The 20,713-nt window shown below is 41.8% G+C and overlaps 2 protein-coding genes across 2 annotated transcripts; both read left to right on the top strand.

Annotated features, from left to right (window-relative positions):
* The first annotated feature begins 222 nt into the window (after positions 1-222).
* Positions 223-6,162, top strand: LOC306980631 (zinc finger protein RFP-like). Its single transcript, XM_079580057.1, has 9 exons — positions 223-248; positions 760-997; positions 2,010-2,370; positions 3,689-3,784; positions 3,875-4,108; positions 5,040-5,187; positions 5,292-5,383; positions 5,534-5,650; positions 5,731-6,162. The coding sequence occupies exons 1-9, from the start codon at positions 233-235 to the stop codon at positions 6,130-6,132; spliced, it is 1,704 nt and encodes a 567-aa protein (XP_079436183.1). The 5' UTR covers positions 223-232; the 3' UTR covers positions 6,133-6,162.
* Positions 6,163-11,569: 5,407 nt separating this feature from the next.
* Positions 11,570-19,433, top strand: LOC306980552 (cerebellin-1). Its single transcript, XM_079579986.1, has 3 exons — positions 11,570-11,838; positions 16,876-16,995; positions 19,027-19,433. Exons 1-3 carry the CDS (start codon positions 11,578-11,580, stop codon positions 19,222-19,224), a joined length of 579 nt encoding a protein of 192 aa, XP_079436112.1. The 5' UTR covers positions 11,570-11,577; the 3' UTR covers positions 19,225-19,433.
* The last annotated feature ends 1,280 nt before the right edge of the window (positions 19,434-20,713 follow it).

Genomic DNA, 20,713 nt, shown 5'->3' with positions numbered 1-20,713 from the left:
ACCCGGGACCTTCTTGGTCTTCTTACAATGCCAGAATTCAAAAACATAATCAATGCCCACGTGATTACAAGTCTACAGGTGAAGTGTCATCGAATGAATAAGCAAAACCAGAAATACCAGAGCTCACCTGCGAGTGTGTGTAAGTGTGTGACTCACCGGAAGAGGGCGGGTTCAGGTATAAAAAAGCCTCGGCTGTTTCTCTCGCCACGTTCATGAAGAGAGAGCAGCCATCATGACGACTCAAACAGGTGAGATGACTGAGATGACCCCATTTCTGCAGCCTGGAAGCACCGACGATAATGTTTTGCATTTTTATAATAGAGCTTTCATCTAGACATTTTGCAGCTTTTACAAAATTCACACTGGTGCAGGATTGTAATATTGCAATATCTCCTTTTTCCAAGTATATACTGTAGATTATATGGACAAGCCTTGCAAAACTTAAATGCAACTGAAGCTGTTTGGACTTTGCATTTTCTTCAAACTCTCTAAAAACCTCTTAACCCGAGCCTTAACCAAAATCTCCAGTTCGGTTTGCATTTGCAGTTGCGTTTTTGCCGCTTTTTTTGGGCACGTGTTTTCATCCTTTCGTCGCTTTTTTTTTAGGCTTTCAGGCGCGCTCGGTTAAGGCGGGGGTTAAGAGGTTAACACGCTTGAGAAACGCATAGTGGCTTTTTTCTTTAGCGCGCGTTTGCAAACTCCTCACCCTCTTTCTGTAATATATTTCCTCACCTTACATTACGATCCCGTTTTTTGCAGGTGTTGCCACTGTGAGCTCCGGCTGGTTCGAGGAGCAGTTCAGGTGCTGCATCTGCCTGGACATTTACCGAGACCCCGCGTCCATCCCGTGCGGACACAACTTCTGCATCGACTGCATCGAGGGCTACTGGGAGACCAAGCACCAGTCCGAGTGCCCGCTGTGCAAAGAGACGTTCGGCTGCACCCCGGAGCTCAGGGTCAACCTCGGACTGGCGAACGTCGTGGACTACATCAAAAGGTGGGTCTGAAACAAAGGATAGACTTACCCAGCAGCAGCCAAAGCCCCAAACGTAGTAACTCGACCGCGCGAGACCTGACATTTTATCCATAACAATACGCTGCTTCTTTGCAAAACTATAGCTAATTCAAATGCCAGCTTGTCTTGGATAAATATGGGGATTTATGCTGATTTTTGATTTTGATTGATTCTGATTTGATTTTTTTCACAGCCTATAAGTTTTTTTTAATTTTTTTTATTTTTATTATTATTATTCAAATACAAACAAATAAGGTCCAGTGTAAAGATCTCACTATGTTCAGTGCACATATTAAAGAAAATATATATTTTTTTAAAAGAACATGGGGCAGGTTATATATTGTACAAATTCACATTATTAAAAATAATAATAATAATAAATACAAAAATAAAATGTAAAGGGGCATTTTATTCTACAAGATTGTCTATAAAAGAAGCCAGTTTTTCTGCATTTTGGGTGTTGATCAATAATAGAGATTTATAAAAAAGTTTCAGCTCATTCCTCCAATGAGTAATGAGTAAAACGACATTTATGTATATATTGTTTGCTTAACAAAATAATATTATTAAGACCAAAATCAAGTGCATTAATGCCTTATTTGAAAGCTAAAACCAGTAAAGCTTCCTTGCATTGTTGCCGTGTTCACTTTATTTCATCTCATTTTTGCCACCGTTTTTGTTACACTGTCAGTTTTTTTGTCTTGTTAGTTTTTGTAGATTTTTTTGTGTAGCTTTATATTGTTTTTTTTGTCACTTTTTTACTGACCTTTCATTGTCAAAACTCCTACTTTTTATAAAGGAATTGACGAACTTTTTCTTTTTGAGTAGCCCTACCTAAAAGGTTTTGTTTTGTTTTGTTCTTACATGACTCTGTTCAAATGTATAACTTTTAATTCCACTCTGTACAAACCCCATAAGGTCCATGAGTCCCACCAAACTGAACTCATCAGGTTTGTTCATTGAGACACATTCAATATTGTGTGTGTTTTTTCAGATCTCTGTCAAACGGCGGCGAGGAGGATTCCCCAGGGCCGCACTCCCAGAGGAGCCTTTCGGACGAGGTTCTGTGCAGCGTTTGCACCGGCCCCCAACTCAACGCGGTCAAGTCGTGCCTCGTGTGCCAGGCCTCGTACTGCGAGCTCCACCTGGGCCCGCACCTGAGGGACGAGGCCCTGCAGAAGCACCGCCTCACCGACCCGGCCACTTTCCCCTCCAGCCACCTCTGCCGCAAACACAACAAGCCCCTGGAGATGTTCTGCAAGAGGGACCAGACGCCCGTGTGCGCCCGGTGCTGCGGGAGGGAGCACAAGAACCACCAGGTCGTGCCCATCGACAGAGCCAGCAAGAAAGTCAAGGTGAGACGGACGACCTGGATAACCTGAAACATGACTCGCCTGTTTTCTAATCATGGAAAACCAGTGGAAAATGAGAAAAAATGTGTGCTTTGCTTTGCTGTAAATGTAGGTGATACTTTTCTGAGCTCATGTCAGTGGGAAAACAAATTTCTAATGTTCTACAGTTGTAAAATTTGACGGCATGTCCTCTAACAAGTAGCCAATAGATATAGGGCTGGGGAAAAAATGTTTTTTTTGAATTATTATTTTTTAGCCCTCTGCTCAGAGGAAGAAGGTCCTACTGTGCAAATGTGCCAAGAAGAACCGGATTTTTTGAGTTGGGCTCAATCCAAATACATTCTAAATAATTTGGATGTTTAACAATCTTTCTTGCACACTGCACAGTGACTTCTCTGTTAGAGAAAGGGTTTGCCTTTGCAAATTTTTTATGTCAATGCACTTTAATTAAAAAGAATAGATGCAAGTTGGTCATTTTATACTCACTACTGCCACCCCGGGTCTTATGCATAACTGCAATCTCTATATTAAAGGGACTATACAGTTTAAAAATGTTAAAACAAAGTATTTTCCTCCCCCTACATGATCCAGCCATGTCTTAATGTGTAGAACGAGCTCAGACCTGTTCACCACAACTGCCCCTAAAATCCTGCACTCAAAAAAGGCCGTCATGCACGAGCTTAATATAGAACCTGCACTTACACATTAGACCTGAGGTGGCAGTAGTGAGTATAAAATGAACAACTTGCATCTAGTCTCTTTAAGCTCATGCATGACAGCACTTCGGACCCGAAGTAATAACGTTTTCAGTGACGGTGCAGGATTTTACATTCAGTTGTGGTGAACGAGTCTGAGCTCATTCTACACATTATCATAATCATAATCGCTCAGCTCTAAACAGATATTCATCTTGGGTTTTAATCCAATCCTATGTCAATTGCAGAACAAAAGTGACAAATTCCCACACTGTTTTACATTTCCAGTATTAGAGAGACTAAGACCTGCCCGACTTAAGACTAGCTCTGGAGGGGTGTCTTTGTTGACAATGGATCTATTATTGCACTTTGAAATGTATAGGGATGTCAAGGTTAACCGGTTTTACAATTACCACGATTGTAGGTTCACCACAAGAATTTCATAAGCCACGATTATATCCGGAGTTGCATCCACCCACAAATCAATCAGGGTGTTGTTGACGCTGTTAAACATTCTGCAAAGGCTCGTGTGGGAAAGTTTTTGGAAAGTTTGTGCAAACAACTCGTAAAGCCTTTTTAATCATGTTCATGCATTAAAACTAAGTATATGCTCATTTGCTTTGCAGGCGTCACTGAAAGAAACCAAAGCGGACGTTGAAAAGATGATCCAAACCAGGATTCGCAAAATGGAGGAGGTTCAACAGTCGGTGGACGCCGGAAAAGTGAGTTTCAGTAGGAGGAAAATGTGAAAATGCTGAGTTTAAATGTCTTTTATCGTGACTTACTTCTCATTATTCTCCTTTGCGTTTTAGAAAATGACAGAGCTGGAGATCCACCGCAGCGTCCAGGTTTGCACGACGCTGGTGAGCGCGATCGAGCAGCGGCAGACGGAGCTGGTGCTGGAGCTGCAGAGGAGGCAGGAGGAGCTGCAGAAAAGGGCGGAGGATTTACTCAACGAGCTGCGAACTGAGATGAAAGACCTGCAGACGAGAAGCAGCGAATTACTCCACCTCGAACACACCAGGAACCCACTGCACTTGTTACAGGTGAGCTGCCCGGGCCACATACACGGCCCAAGTGCTTTAGATTATTAGCATTATATTGGTATTGTGTAGGAGGACAAAATACATGACAAAAAAAGACAAGAAAGTGATGGGAAAAGGGGCAAAAATGTGACAAAAATGCCATAAAGGAGCAAGAAAAACGCCATGAAGGAGCTACAAAAGAGTAACATAAAAGCAACAAAAAAAGTCACATAAGAGCAGCAAAAAAAGTCACAGAAAAGAAACAGAAAAGCCACAAAAGAGCAATAAAATAAGCCACAGAAGGGCAACATTCAAGCCACAAAAGCATCAAAAAAGTTACATAAGAGCAACAAAATACAGCATAGAAGAGCAACATAAAAGCATTTAAAAAGCCACAAAAGTCACATAAAAGCAACATACAAGCCACAAAAGAGCATCAAAATAGCCGCAAAATAAGCCACAAAAGAGCAACAAAATAAGCCAAAGAAGAGCAACATTCATGCCACAAAAGCATCAAAAAAGTCACATAAGAGCAACAAAATGCAGCATAAAAGAGCAACATAAAAGCATTTAAAAAGCCACAAAAGAGCAGCAAAAAAGTCACATAAGAGCAGCAAAAAAGTCACATAAAAGCAACATACAAGCCACAAAAGAGCATCAAAATAGCCGCAAAATCAGCCGCAAAATAAGCCACAAAAGAGCAACAAAATAAACCAAAGAAGAGCAACATTCAAGCCACAAAAGCAACAAAATACAGCATAATAGAGCAATATAAAAGCATTAAAAAAGCCACAAAAGAGCAACAAAACAGTGATAAAAAGCGAAGTAGAAAAAACTATTTCTTATTGATTAGTTAACCAGAAGTAGTAAAAATGTCAATAACATGGTGGATATAAAAAGTTTTTAAGAATATTAAAACTTTATTAACTGTGTATGCTGCTTATTCTTATAGAGTTTCCCTTCACTGAGCAAACTGCCTCCGACAAGAGATTGGACCGAAGTCAGAGTGAGCACTGGCGACGGCCTGGGCGCGGTGCGAGAATCCGTCGCAAAGATGATGGAAATCTGCCAGAAAATGAGCGAGAAGCTGCTGGAAGAAGGTTAGTTTTCGCTCGTGATTTATGTCTGCACCGACTCTGCGACATTCTGGTTTATCGAGAGACACTGAGTCATCGGAATAAACACGAGACTTTGTGTTTTGCAGAAGTAAACAAGTTGAATCGATATGCGCTGAATGTCACTTTGGACCCGGCCACTGCTTCGGGATGGCTCGAGCTCTCAGCTGATGGCAAGAAGGTGAGAACAATGTTAATGGTATCGCAGGGGCTGACTGTCCTGCGTTACCATGGAGATCAGCTGCGATACGTGACTCTTAGTAAACCGATTCTAGAGAAAAACATATATATTTTGGGATGTTTTGGGATTAACTTTGGGTGTGGTCCACAGGTGAGCCTTTGTGGTCAGAAGTTTCCAGTGATAGACGATGCCAAGCGCTTTGACTCCTGCGTCTGTGTTCTGGGCAAAGAAAGCCTGAAGTCGGGACGCCACTACTGGGTCGTTCTGGTAAAGATCCCTCTGCTTACAAAGGCTTGTGCTCACAGAAACAGACAAGTGGGTAATTCTAGTGTCGTGTGATGTTTCAGGTTGGAGATAAGACGGACTGGGACTTGGGATTGGCGCGAGAGTCTGTGAAAAGAAAGGGTCCCATCCATGTGCGTCCCGACTGCGGCTTTTGGGCGGTGTGTCGTCGTAAAGGGGGCAGCCTGAGCGCCTGCACCAGCCCCTCCCAGGTCCTGTCTCTGAAGGAAGTGCCCCAGAAAGTCGGGGTCTTCGTGGATTATGAGGAGTGCCTGGTGTCTTTCTACGACGCCGAACAGAAGAAACACCTTTTCACCTTTAGAGACTGTGACTTCAGTGGAGCGGTGTTTCCGTACTTCAACCCCTGTGTTCAGGACAACAAACAGAACCTGCCTTTGGTCATCTGCCCCATCGAGGAGCTGAGAGAGGGGGACAGGCAGGACCTGCACATGAGAACCTCTGTGTGAATATCTGCATTTGTAACCACATTAACAGTCTCACATGTAATTGTGACATAAAGTAGATTTCTGTGAGTTCTAAAGTTATGTTGCATTTCTCACGTCTTGACGGGGATCAAGTGACTTGCTGGAGTAAATGTATTTGCCTGAATCATTATGTCAAGCCCTGTGTGTAGCTACTGGACACATTTGTAAAGCAGGGGTTCTCTCAGTGGTTTGCAAGCATTTCCCAGAAAACATTTTTCAAAATGTATAGAAATAGTGGCGAAACACTTCCTAAGTCAGTTGAAATGACTCTTATGATCATAATGTCAGCTTTAAATAGTTGTTCAATAATGAATTGTGAGGAAAATACAGTATTTTGCGTTGTACATAACAAATATTTTTTTTATTGGGGCCCTGCTGGTCATCCTATGGGTAATGGTGGGTTCTGAAGCTTGACAAACTCTAGACCAGTGTGTTAAAGAACATTAGTGAAAATGGCTTTGGTCTGGACTCTGTTTATGCTTATTGTGAGTTTTGGATGTTAGTGGCCTGTAACAGGCTGAACCTGTCACTTTGTAGAATTGTTAAACTGAAGCAATAATAAAATAATGTTACTATTGAATCATCTGTCTGCTTCTGTGTTGTTTCCCGTTTTATAAATGTGTCATGGTTAACCACCTTAACCATGACAGATGGTGACATGTTCACCATGACACACGGTTAAGGTGTGATTTATTGTTGCCGTAGGACAAGCCTTCATGGCGTGGGAATAGTGAGAAGAAACATTGTCCCACAGGATTCTCATAAGATTCCTATAGAGGAAAATCCTATAAGAATCTTGTAGAAAATTCTGAAAGTAATCTTATAAGAGTTTAATTTTAAAATCCTAGCGGAATCCTTTAAAGAATCCTATGGGTAATCCTACAGGTAATAGTTTGATTAGATTCCTATGATAATTCCTATAGGATCAAATCTAATTGGATTCTCATAGGATTTTATTCTATGTGATTCTTATAGGAATCTTATCTTGTCAGTGACCCATCCATGCCAGTTTCAGCATCACCGACTTTCTGAACACTCAGCATTTCCCATGCATCCACTCGTCGTGTAAATATTCTCGATCAGGAGAGGAAGCAGGCAGGGGTCCGGTGATGAGAGGTGTGAACAGAAGGCTTTGGACCAATGTGATTTGATAAAACGTCTGCTAAAACAGTGGGAGTCCTGGGAGCGACAGAGAAGCCTGTATATCGACAGATTCGGGACAGGACAGACTGATTCAACAGCTTCAAACAGGTAAGGAGCCAGACTTATCCTTTTAACACGGCTGAGATACCACTTACAATACCAGGACAGTGGATGGAAATAGGAATATTAATCTAGTTTTGGATAGTTCTGACAAGTTTCGATTTTTTTTTTTTTTAATCTGTCAGTGTGACTAGTTAAAGTACATGCTTTGGCTGCACTTCCTGTTATTTACCTTTTGCTTATGAGTAACTGAAGCACGTGTTGTTAATTCTACCTTGTAACATGGGTGGAGGAGCAAATAAAACATACTAATAAAATCAGGACTATAATTTTCTTTAGTAGGACAAGATGAAACGCCCAGGCAAAGGTTAAAAAGAGTCAGAAAACAGGTCATTCTCCACAATTTGTTCATGATGGATCATTTCAACAAAGTAAAGGAGCAAAAGTGGCTTGGGTTCCTCCTTCCACCAGTTCATGTAAAGCATTTAAGATGTTTTTAGATGTGGAAACAATGACATCATTTTGCAAGACTTTATGAAACAGTCTTCCATGTATTGTTATAGGGTGTAATTTTGCAACCATTGAAACTGCAATTCAGCGTCCTATTTAAAGACTTAATGACTGTTCATGTGGAGGAATGCATGTACTGTAAATCCCCGTCGGTGCAAAGGTGGAGGTGGAAGAGTGTTTACCCACAGATGGCTGCACGCCGGTGGGACGGTGATTGTCCACGCTCCCCCTATAGAGCGTCCAGCTGGTCCTGATCACGTAATGCATTGTAGAGGCCAATGCATTACCTCATCGTAAAAAAGAGCATTGTTTTGTTGTGAAGTCCAATATTTAATATGCAGTTTTCATATTAGGAGTGTTGTGCAAACTGTGGCAGTATGTGGCATCAGATTCTAGCATTAACCTCTTAACTTCCACCTGAACGGATCCCATTTTCTCCAGTTTGGCTTTACCCTCATCAAAAAGCTTCTTGGGGAAATAAGCACCAAAATAGCCACAGAAAATGAGAAGAAAAAGAGGATGTAAACGAAACAAAAATGTGACAAAAATTCAACAAAGATGTGACAAAAATGTGACAAAAACTCAACCAAAGAGTGACAAAAATTCAACAAAAATGTGACAAAAATTCAACAAAAAAATGACAAAAATTCAACAAAAATGTGACAAAAACTCAACCAAAAAGTGACAAAAATTCAACAAAAACTCAACAAAAATGTGACAAAAATGAAAGAAAAAAAAACATACAAAAGGTGACACAACACAGCAACAATGCGAGAATAAAAGATCAGTTTTGTGGGTCTTAGCTTTCAAATGAGGTGTTACACAGCCAAAAGAGGACAGAATGCATTTGGTTTAGGCGGGTGGTAAGAGGTTAACTCCCATATCCACCACTGATCATAGAGATGTGTAAGTTCAGGACTTATTGAGCAGAGAATGTTTTCATTTACCAAAAAATAAAGCTTTAAACTGACTTAAAGAAGTATACAGAATATGCGCTTTTGGTTGACTTGGTTGGGACAGTACATATTAGGTGGGTCAAGATGATTTCTTTTATAATTAGTTGGGCTTTATTGAGCTGTTATGAACTGCATACTGCACTGGCATCATGTCCCTGTCCTCACTGAAGCCAAACCTTCAAATCTACTGTTTATTGAACTATTAGCAACTGCCCGGTACTACGACCTCTTTGTATATCCCTTATTCAAACCAGCTGCCAATTATAGACGATGACCTGATTTCTATTCATCATCAGTAGTGTATCAGTAGTGTCTTGTGTCCCCTTTGGGCCCTTCAATGGCTTCCGTGTACCCCCGACCTCAGGGGTGTTGTAGTTTATTTAGAAAGTAATTACTTCAAAATGGTATTTGCAAGAAAAAGGACAGTGTTGTGGTCAAAATAAACCTACAATTCTCTCAAGGCAACACATTTTACTGAAAAATATAGCTTTTCCTTTAAAAAATTATGTTAAATTTCCTCCTTTTTTCAATCTGAAATAGTTTCAAGTACCCCTTGCTAGGTCCTCGAGAACCCCCAGGGGTCACCGTACCCCACCTTTTTTTCCCTGAAGTCTTCCCTGCACATGCTGTAGTCAGACTCCCCAGTCCAAAACCGTGGCCCCCACAAATGTTTCAAAGCATAAAAATAATGACCAAAAAACATTTAATTTAAAGGAACAGGGCACCATTTTTCCATTCTGAGACATGTTCTAACCTGAGCTTAGTTGATACGTACCTGTCTGGTCTTTTTTTATTTATTGTTATGGTTTATTTGGCAGGGACAGTGCAAGTTAATGAACAAGCCACACCGGATTGTAGCCTTAGGCTAATTTCCATCCGTCGTCCCCCATGCACACTCTCAAACACACTCTCATACATCCTGGCCTATTGTACATGTTTTTAGTGGTAGGGGAAACCGGAGTACCCGGAGGAAACCTACGCAGACACGGGGAGAACATGCAAACTCCACACAGAAAGGCCCCGTCCTTGGTGGGAATCGAACCCGGACCTTCTAGCTGTGAAGCACAAGCACTAACCGCTGTGCTACCGTCTTTGTGCCTGTGCTCAGTCTCACAAAAAGACCAAAGATGTTGTTGGCATTTAGCCTCTCCCCCTCTCCTCAATGGGGCCAAACGGTGGTGAAGTTAGAAGTAACCAAGGTCTTCCATGTTTTCCCTATTTAAATACGATAGTTACATGATCCAATATAGTTACACAAAATTAACTATAGATTATTGTTACACATCGACGTCCGTAAAGACCAGACAGGTACGCATCAACTCGTCTAAGCTCAGGTAAGAACATATCTCAGTGTGGAAAAACAGTGGCCTATTCCTTTAAAGCAGTACTGAGTAACTCATGCTTCTAGAGGCCATAAGCGCCACTGCAGGTGTTCGTAGCATATTGCGTTTGTTTACTTATTAAGTGTCCGTGAGAGTAAATAAAACTACGCTGACAGAAAAGACGAAGGGAGAGAGGGATATTGTACATCCAATTACACAATGGAGATTAAAAAAAATCACTCAAACTTGGCTGTAAATACTGTTTAAGTGGTGCTAGCCTGCAGTTAGCTTTGCCCGTTAGCCTGTTAGCTTCTTCTTCGTGATTCCATTGGTGTATATTGGTGGCTCCAGCCCGGTGACAGTCACGTTGCAAGCATGGTTTTCTGGACAGACACCAGGGGGAGATGAAAGACCCCCCAATCAACCCATTAACGCTTGTATTACCCCCATGGGACTACGAAAAGGGTTTATTAAGGTAAACAAGTTACTTAGTACTGCTTTAAGCAAAAAACCTAAGGACTCGATGAACCGGAGCTTACTACTACTGACAGAAACCAAGCCTTCAAATCATTGGCGATTGTTGACTGAGCTGTTAGAAAAGACAGTTCTATCTAATGCTTTATTAATACATCCTTCTGGTATTATGTTTGTGAAGGCTCTCACAAATATCCACCCAGGAGGTATTTATCGCGGTGACAGTTAAAACCAAACCCAGTCCATTCGATGATTTAAGCTCCATTACTTTGTGCAGCTTTAGACTAACAATAGATGACGTATGAGAATGTAGATTGTAGTCAGTTCTTTTCCTCTTATTTTGCACAACTGACAATATATTACAAGATACGGATACAAAGATGCAAGATGGCGCAGAAATACACCAATGAATGTGAAACTTAATGAGCTTCTTGGCTCTTCTCCCAAACCTATATTGACTTTCTATTGACAAAGCCCCATTGTGTTGAGCTCTGTTTTTCTTGCAGGTCCCACGCTGTCAGCGACTGTGACTTCGGTGACGCGGTGAATCTGGACTGCCCTCATTCCTGTGACCCGTGAATAGACTTCCACCGGGCTGCTGTGGGAAACGTGCATGTGTATCACGTTTACCGAGCTCAGAAATGGAGCACATAGTTTGAAATCTTGAGATTATAACCAAGGCCTGCCATTAACGCTTTCGATTTTGGCATGTAACACATTAGTTTGACCAATCAGGCTCTTTCTTCTGATTGTCGTCCACGTTCACCTTTGTCCATTGACACAGCATTGGTTTAAATCTATTGTCATATATCAAGCAATGGGGAAAATACCTAATTGATTTCCTAAATAATTCCTTACGTACTTACTGTCCCGAACCCAAACTAGCAAAATATCATTGTTGTCGAGTGTAGATTATGACAAAATTAAATAAATAAGCTAGTTTTGTTGAAAGAAAAACAAATATGCTCCTTCTGCTCGTCGTGCTGTACGTCCACCACTGGGGGGCGATGGAGGTCAGAGGCCAAAACGACACAGAGCCGATCGTTTTGGAGGGAAAGTGTCTGGTGGTGTGCGACTCCTCCCCGTCCGCCGAGCCAGCGGGGGGCGCTCTGGGCATGACCGTCAGATCCGGCACGGGCAGAGTGGCGTTTTCGGCGATCAGGAGCACCAACCACGAGCCGTCGGAAATGAGCAACCGCACCATGACGATATACTTCGACCAGGTGGGGGTAAAAGTCGGTAAAGTAGGAGTAAAAGCCACTGTGAGATATTTCATTTTGCAATTTGTTTAAAGTGGCACGAAAGACCAAGCTACACCCATATTTGCAGTTTGAAATGGCCGCTAATGACACACGAGCCCTACACTTCCGATTCCTTCTTCACTGGGTGTGCTAATCAGCTCGCCATGTGAAGAAGGAATCGGAAGTGTAGGGCTCGTGTGTCATTGGCCCTACACTTCCGATTCCTTCTTCACTGGGTGTGCTAATCAGCTCGCCATGTGTTCATCATAGACTGTATATATAATGGACAGCTTCTGCTCACTCCTCCCCGTTTACCATAATGACCACGCTCGTGGGGGAAATCATGGCTGATTTACAGACTCCTCCTCCCCAGCTCTGACGAAGCATGTTCCTAAAAAGGACATAAGGGCGGGATTTTCACCGTAGACTCGGCCCTTGCGTGACGTGTAGCTCGCGCAGCTCCAATGCTAACAGTCCGACCCTCATTAAGTATGAGATTTCAACAATTCTTCTTACGAAAACCAGCCTGGTTTCTTAAATTGTGACTAGCCCAGTGTTATCACAGGAGGAATATCTAGTCTAGATTGCTCCAAAAAAATTGGGACCAGGCTTTAAAGTTTTAAACGTGTTTTTAACGTGTCTAAAGCAGTGTTAATTTTGACAACATATTTTAATTTTGTTTTAGTCTTAGTCTTTTGACTAAAATGTAAGTTAATTTTAGCCGAGAGTTAGTCAAAAAAATCGTTTCAATTTTAGTCTAGTTTTAGCCGACTAAAATTGCAAGTAAATTTAGTCGACTAAATTTAAGACTAATTTAGTGGACTTTGCATTAATAATATTCATTATAATCATATTTAATCTTGTTCCTCTGCTTCATGGAGCTGCTCCACATGAACAAACCTCAGAGCTGATCCTTTAGTAGTGATTGTAAATGATATGAGGCTCTTTCAGACGGTCAATAGAAGTTTGGTTGATTTTGTCTCTCCTTTTCATTTTTATTCTTATTTTAGTCGACTAAAATATCTGGACATTTTAGTCATAGTTTTAGTCTCATAAACAACTTTTAATTTAGTTTTAGTCCAGTTTTAGTCAAAAATAACACTTTGACTAAAATTAAGACTAAATATTTTAGTCGACGAAATTAACACTGGTCTAAAGTCCAATGCTTTTCAATGGGGGCCTAGCGGCGATATGGAGGTACTACAGCAATGGCAGAGCAATGGCGGCCTCCAGTGTCGTTGTCAAAAAGCAGGGCAGCCAGCGGCCATAGGTGTTTATGACGTGAACCTTCACTTTTACACAACTTCCACCAAAAGAAAATCCAAATTCCATTTACTCTTTAGCCATGAGGGGCCAAAACACACATGGTTTTAGATGTTAAAGGGGGAAATACACACTATTAAGAACTGGGGAACTTTTGATCAGGGTCAGTTTGGTTCTTTGTTTTTTCATTATGATTAAAAAATAAACTCAGTTGTTTGACCATAAATGGCTTCACACAACCACTAACTAGGAGTAAAAAAAAAAAAAACGTTTTGTAAGTAAGTAAGTGTTTTATTGTCATTGTACAACGAAATAGTGTCAGGTGTCAGTCCTGAGCTGCTGTTTGTCAACCTGACCCGCATGACCTTGGAGGCGACGGAGAGCTGCCCTCTGTCTCCTCTGATCCTCTGAAACGGTGCACCGCCTCCTGGCCTTGTCCCTGTCTCAGAGCGTGGTGTCCTGCACTGGTCAGCTCCACCTCTTCCTTCCTCCTGCAGCTCCCTCGGCTCCACAACAGTCTTTCACCATCTCCTCGTTTGTCCCGTCCTTGTTTCCTGTAGCTCCTCTCGTGACGCCTCTGTGCTGCAGGTGTGGGGGCTCTTGGTGCCTCTTCAAAGTCTCAGAAGAAGATATTTGTAGGTCTCAAATGGGTTTCTGATAAGCTAGCAGTTTGTTTACCTTCATAAAGCTGCTTTCTTCAGGACCATTTTGGACTCTCAAAGTAAACAAATCCACCAAACCTCCACAAAAACACGGTAAAGACGCACAAAAGTCTCCAGAAAAACAACGCGGAACAGAAATCACAAACGCATCTCGCAGAAAAAGGCAAACAATTCAGCCGCACCAGGAGAGAGGGACGTCACTTCCTGTTAACACGTTATGTTATCGTTCATATTATTTGAAAAATTTGTGCCAGGGTGTGTAAACTTTTGAGCACGACTCGTTTACACTATTATGACAACACCAAAATGAAGTGGTTTGTTTTAATTAGTTCTATGTGTCACTACAACACATGCCTTGGCTGAGCTTCCTATTATTTCTTTCTTCTTTTGCATTTGAGTAATTAAAGTACATCTTGTTAATTGTACCCATAACATACAGTATCTGCAGTGGGTGGAGGAGCAAATTAAAAAACAAAACAAAACAGGACATACTGTACTGTTGTTTAGCGGTTTTGTTCCAGTCGGGCAAGATGAAACGCTGAGGCGAAGATGAAAAACGTCTTTGGTATTTGATAATCATCTCAAGCACTTTATCTTACACTCTGTTGGTTAGTATTTGTTTAAATTCCTGGTTTTCATGCCCCTTCCACCCCCCCTCCTCATGCTCCCCTTCGCTGCACAGCTGTTTCATCACAGAGAAGAAAAATAAAGACAAAATGGTCTGTGCGACTCGTGTGGCTGTTGTGAAGCCGTGGTGAGATCCTTTATGACAGGATTAAGCTCAGCAAGAGATGGAGAGGTGAGGAAAGCATTTCCCGGATGCCTAGGACCTCAGAACAGCCACATGGGGAATATTCAAAGATTACTCAAAGCTGCGCGAGTGGCTGGAAACAAAGGGCATTAGATGTCTTTATGAGGTCTTAGATGCATTAAAAGTATTTAATCTGAAATCAAAATTCCTTGGAAAATAACATTGTTCGATTAATTTTGCTGCATAAGTTAATCAGAAATGCAGAAATTATCCAAAACACATTCAGCTGCAGGTTTGGCTGAAAATGTGCACAATTATTAACTCTTTTATCATCTGACGTAATGTTTGCTAATGTTGAAGAAAGAAATATGCACCGATTTTTAAATAGCAGGGCAATAAAATGGCATAAGAAAACATCAGACTTGACTTGCTGCTCTGTAGAAACCCTGACACAGTTTCAGGTATGTTTTAAGAAAGAACAACATTACTGCATGGTGAAGGCTGATAAAAAGGTTTTGTTACGGCTTGTTACTTGTGATGAGTGACGAGTAGCTCCTCTTTGTGTTTTATTTTGATTCTGCCACCGTGAATGTACGGAATGTTCTGGCATTAAATGAGAACAATGGCACAGACTATTGTGCAAACAGAACAACAGCAACACAGAGTGTACAAACAGAGAGTACAGGACAGTACTGTACACATTGTACACAGAGTGGACAACATACTGTACAGCTTAGTGTACTTTACTGTACTGTACAGCACAGTAAACAGTACACTAAGATAAGATAAGATGGTACTTTATTGATCTCACAGATGGAGAAATTGCATTCGATGAGAGAGCATCCGGCAGCAGCACCCATTCAGTGCGCACCACTCTTTTTTTTTCTTTGGTGAAAGATCGTTGTGTCGCGGCCGCCATCTTCACTGTTTTGGTCACAGGAGGAGCACTGGTTGATGGGAAATCCGTAGACGATGACCACGGCGGTGGAGCTCTTGTGCTTGGCCACGATGTTCTTGGCCACACAGGTGTAGTTGGCCGTGTGGGACAGACGCGCCTGCTTGATGATCAGGTTGTGTCCACGGTGATGTAGAAGTTCCTGTCCTCGGCCGGGTCGATGATCTCGTTGTCCTTCAGCCACTCCACCCGCATGACCTTGGAGGATGGAGAAACTGTAGCTGCCCTCTGTCTCCTCTGATCATCTGAAACGGTCCCCGTCTCAGAGCGTGGTGTCCTGCACTGGTCAGCTCCACCTTGTCCTTCCTCTTCCTCCTGCACAGCTCCCTCCACAGTCTATCACCATCTCCTCGTTGGTCCCTTTTGTTGTTTCCTGTAGCTCCTCTTGTGACGCCTCCTCCGTGCTGCAGGTGTGGGGGCTCTTGGTGCCTCTTCACTGTTCAGTGTCTCAGAAGAAGATGTTTGTAGATCTCAAATGGGTTTAGCTGATTCAGTTTGTTTACCTTCAAAAAGCTGCTTTCTTCAGGTACACTTTGGACTCTCAAAGTAAACAAATCCACCAAACCTCCACAAAAACACGGTAAAGACGTACAAAAGAATCCAGAAAAACAACGTGGTTCGCTGAAAAAGGCAAACAATTCACTGAAAAAGGCAAACAATTCAGCTGCACCAGGAGAGAGGGAGGCCACTTCCTGTTTTCACGTCGCCATGACGCCTGGTTCGCTATGCTGTACAGTATTAAAAGTAGGTCAGTAAATTACACTTACAGGAGAAGGCAAATCAAATCAGTAAAAATACATGAAAAACTAAAGAGTATTTGATTACATTCACTCTCAAATAACTTTTGTTCCTTTTGTGAGTAGTTTTACCACACATATTTTACTTTAATGTGAAATGTGAAGTATTCTTGCAGGATTACGGTATTTCCTTTTCACTACGGTAGTGACCAGGGACCCATCTCCAGATGTTCAGGGTCAGAATCGCTTGGTAGCCTGGACAGCCATACTATAATTATATTACTATACTGGCCAGGCTAATAGCTTAGAGGATGAACTTGTGATAGTTGGGCGTTTTTCCTTTTTCTGCAAACTGCATTTGTAATTTCTGTGTTCCACATTATTGTTCCACAGAATGTACATCTTTGCCGCGCTTTGAGAGGTTCAGTAGATTTTTTTTTTACTGCAGAGAGTCTGTGTTAGCCGTGAACACTATTTACATTGTGTGATTCTCGTTGAAGGCATTAAAATATGAATGAGTACATGGAATTGTGTAGGAAACAAAACAGGGTGAAATAACTAAAAACTAAATTCTCCACACTCCCTTCTTGTTGTTGAAAGTCACATTGTTCCTAATTCATATATTTATTTCTGTATATACTTTACTTTTAGATCCTGGTAAACGTTGGCAGTCATTTTGACCCGGCGCGGAGTATCTTCGTGGCACCGAGGAGAGGAGTCTACAGTTTCAGTTTCCACGTGGTGAAAGTCTATAACAGGCAGACAATACACGTAAGTCGAGAGACGCTGAAGCGTGGACGGCGGACAATGCATGTCTTGTTGCACGTCTTGTTGTTGGGCAATCACAGACTACTCTTGTAACATAGGCAGCAATGTGTTGGGTATTAGTCACTGGAAATGTACTGTAGATCATAATCAGAGGTGGGTAGAGTAGCCAGAGCATTTTCTCAAGCAAAAGTTAGAAAAAAAGGAGAAAATGTCCCTTGAGTGCTGTGAGTACATGTTTGAGCGAAAAAGTCTGATTTATTTTCAAAATTACCATAATCATGTGGAAATTCAGATTTTTATAAAGAAAATTCCAAGAAAATGGCATGAAAATACAGAGAAACAAAATAATTCTAAAGAACAAGGTGCACGAGACGATCTGTGTCTATCTTATCGATCAAAATGAACAATTATTTTGATACTGATTGAGATACTTCATTATAATTTTACTCAAGCAGAAGTAAAACTAGCCTAAGAAGTACAATTTCTTCAAAAAGTTATACATGTAAACTGTTTAACGATAAAATATGTGTTATATGGTTCCATCAAAGGAGTGAGAAAATACTTCATTTCACCTTCTTTATAATTTGTACAACTATATGAGAACCAAATAAATCCTAGGCGTGCCTATCAACAGTCTACTACTGTACAATAAACAACTTGAAAACTTAATGCCCCCCCCTATGTTCCCTTTTCTCACAAACAAGGTAACAGGTATGTGCTGGATGTAAGGTGTTTACCTTAATAAATCTTTTTCGTAGTCCCTCTGGGGGTACTACAAGTGTTAATGGGATGACTGGGTGAGGATGAAATGACTTTCATCCTCTGTGTCATGTGTTAAATATATGTTTTAGCAAAATGTGTGTATAATGTGTCACATGCACTTTAAAGCAGAACTAAGTAACTCACTAAGTAACCTACAGCATGCAGTGGCACTCATGCCCCTACAGGCCATGACTGCCACTGCATGTTGTGTTTTTCTTTTCTACTGGTCCTTGAGAGTAAATACAACGCTGACAGAAAAGACAAAGGGGAGAGGGATATTGTACATTGTGCCCTAACTCAATTACACAATGGAGATAGTTTTTCCCGCTCGAATTTGGCTCATAAATCCTGCTAAAGTGGCGCTAGCCCACAGTTTGCTTTGCCCGCTAGCCTGTTAGCTTCTTCTTCGTGATTCTATTAGTGTGTATGGGCTATATGCACAGTTTTACGTCTTCCTGGACAGTCAGCCAGACGCTGGACTTCCTGTCGCCGATCGTTTATATTCACAATTAGCAGGTTCCCACACAAATAAAGACATAGCTCAGGATTTGACTAAGGACAACGAGTTACTGATGGACAGTCACAGCAACGTGTTACAAACATCATGTTCGCTGTGAATCCAGCACCCAAAGGAAACGCCAGTGTTCGTAAGGTAGGAGCTTTTATCTTAGAGCTAAAGGCTAGTGTTGAAAAATGATAAAATAACATGTAAACAAGTAAAAATTATTTAAACTACTAACAGGACGATAATTTTTTGCGCAGGCTCGTTCAAAACTTTGCGCTAGATTTATTTTTTATTTTTTTAGCCGTTAGCCTCAAGACAAAAACATCCACCATTATGAACACGGAGGTTTCCTCCAGTGAAGTCGTTACGTCTCACGTAATATTTTTTAACCTGCTCCAGTCACATCCGAACTTTTACTCGCTGTCCTTTACCAAATCTTGAGCTATTGCTTCATTTCTGTGGGACCTGCTAATTTCAATGGGAAGAGATAACGGACAGGAAGGACAGCGTCTGGTTTACTGTCCAGGCGGAAATCCCGTGGGGTCACTGTGCATATAGCCCATTGGTTGGGAAGTTGCAAGGGTGTTCTTTCTGGCCAGAGACACCGGGGGAGATGAAAGACCCCCCCAATCATCCCATTAACACTTGTATTACCCCCAGAGGGACTACGGAAAGGATTTATTAAGGTAAACAAGTTACTTAGTTCTGCTTTAACATAGAATACTGGACATTTGAAAAAGAATCAATGTCACGTGGCTCTGTTGCAGGTGAGTTTGCTGCTGAACGGTTGGCCGGTGATCTCTGCCTTCGCCGGAGACCAGGACGTGACCCGAGAGGCGGCCACAAACTCCGGCCTGGTGATCATGGAGCGAGGGGACAAGGCCAACCTCAAACTGGAGCGGGGCAACCTCATGGGCGGATGGAAGTACTCCACCTTCTCCGGGTTCATGGTCTTCCCTCTGTAGAGAAATCAACCTCAAATTCTGAACTTTGTATTATTTTTCTTCAATGATACAAACTACGAAGGAATTTTCCGATTGAAAATGGACTTTAGACTTTTATCTTGCTTTATTTTTGTATATATGACAGGTCTATGATTGATTTTTTTCCAATGTTTTAAAGATCTTTGGCCTCTAACCACAGCTATTTCACTCTTCTATTTTTATACATCACTAGACGCTGGCTGTTGTTATTAGAGGCAAGAGGCAATATTCCCAGTAAACATATAATTAAGAAAATATCAGGGGAATTTCCGGGTAAACTTGAGTATTGGAATAACTGAGAGCCGTGCAGATCCACACCCATCTCTTCTGCAATCATTGCCTCCACATACCGTAGTGAACACTGTCATTAGCCGTCATTGTCCACTTGTTGTTTGTTGTCACTGCATGAGGAATTCAGGCCTGTGAACTGGGCACTCAATGCTGCAGCATCATGAAGAGGAAACATTACCAATAAATATAATCAAAAATGACATAGCCTGCAGTCACGATCAGCTGCAGTAATTAAAACAATTTCAGGGGAACTTGCAAAAACGGAGAGCCGTGCAGATCGACAAACTTCTCTTCTGCATTTGTTGCCTCCACACGCCTTGTTCAACATTGTAATTAGCCGTCCTTGTTGTTTGTTGTCACTGCATGAGGAGTTCAGAGCTGTGTTTAACTGTGAGCCGGGCGCTCAATGCTGCAGTGTTTTGATTTCATTTATAGAGCATGTTAAAGCCACACTGTGCAACATTTCACCAGTGCTGGTCAAAGTTTTTGTTGCTTGAGTAAAAGCACTGATACTTACGCTTCTGATCAGATATTACTCCAATAAAAGTCAAAGTTGCTGAAGTCTTTGCTTAAGTGTTCAAACTTAATGTATTGTATTTACTGTAATTGTTGAAGGTATGCGTGTTGTTGCAATTTAATTGGCCACACCTCCTTTGCTCTGCCCAGTCCCGTCAGACCTTGGAAGCTCAGCAGAGAAGGGCCTGGCAGGACTTGGATGGGAGACCGTTTGGTAACACCAGGAAGCCTAGCGAACATAGTGAGTGAGTAGTTGGTGGTGGTCGGAGGGGCTGATGGCGCAGACTGGTTGCCTCGCTTCTGTCAGTCTACCCCAGGGCAGCTGTGGCTACAATAGTAGCTTACCACCACCAAGTATGGAGTGAACGAATAGTGCAAAGCGCTATATAAAACCAATGCATTATTATTATTATTAATTTACCTACAGACCACAGTTCAAACAGCAAAAAATTGCCAAAATATTTAAAAACTCATTTATGTAAATGAGATGCTTTCTGTCAAAGGTTTTTTGTTTTGTTTTGTTTGTTTACTTTATTGTCCCTGTAGGGAAATTTGTCCTCTGCATTTAACCCCTCCTTCGATGCCGCTGGGGCGACCCGTAAGGAGCAGTGGTTGACGGCAGTGCCGCGCCCGGGGACCCATCTCCATGATGTGGAGCCAGGCT

The sequence above is a fragment of the Gobius niger genome (genome assembly GCF_951799975.1).
Source record: "Gobius niger genome assembly, chromosome: 21".
NCBI classification, from domain to species: Eukaryota; Metazoa; Chordata; class Actinopteri; order Gobiiformes; family Gobiidae; genus Gobius; species Gobius niger.
The sequence above is the reverse complement of the archived record's forward strand: the minus strand, read 5'-3'. Positions and strand labels throughout refer to the sequence as shown.

Bases quoted from the DNA above. Each gene is read 5' to 3' on its own strand.
- LOC306980631 (XM_079580057.1), top strand. The intron at 998-2,009 runs GTGGGTCTGAAA...GTGTTTTTTCAG, and splicing joins GTCGTGGACTACATCAAAAG to ATCTCTGTCAAACGGCGGCG. The intron at 5,188-5,291 runs GTTAGTTTTCGC...TGTGTTTTGCAG, and splicing joins CGAGAAGCTGCTGGAAGAAG to AAGTAAACAAGTTGAATCGA.
- LOC306980552 (XM_079579986.1), top strand. From the start codon at position 11,578: ATGCTCCTTCTGCTCGTCGTGCTGTACGTCCACCACTGGGGGGCGATG. The intron at 11,839-16,875 runs GTGGGGGTAAAA...CTTTACTTTTAG, and splicing joins TGACGATATACTTCGACCAG to ATCCTGGTAAACGTTGGCAG. The intron at 16,996-19,026 runs GTAAGTCGAGAG...GCTCTGTTGCAG, and splicing joins ATAACAGGCAGACAATACAC to GTGAGTTTGCTGCTGAACGG.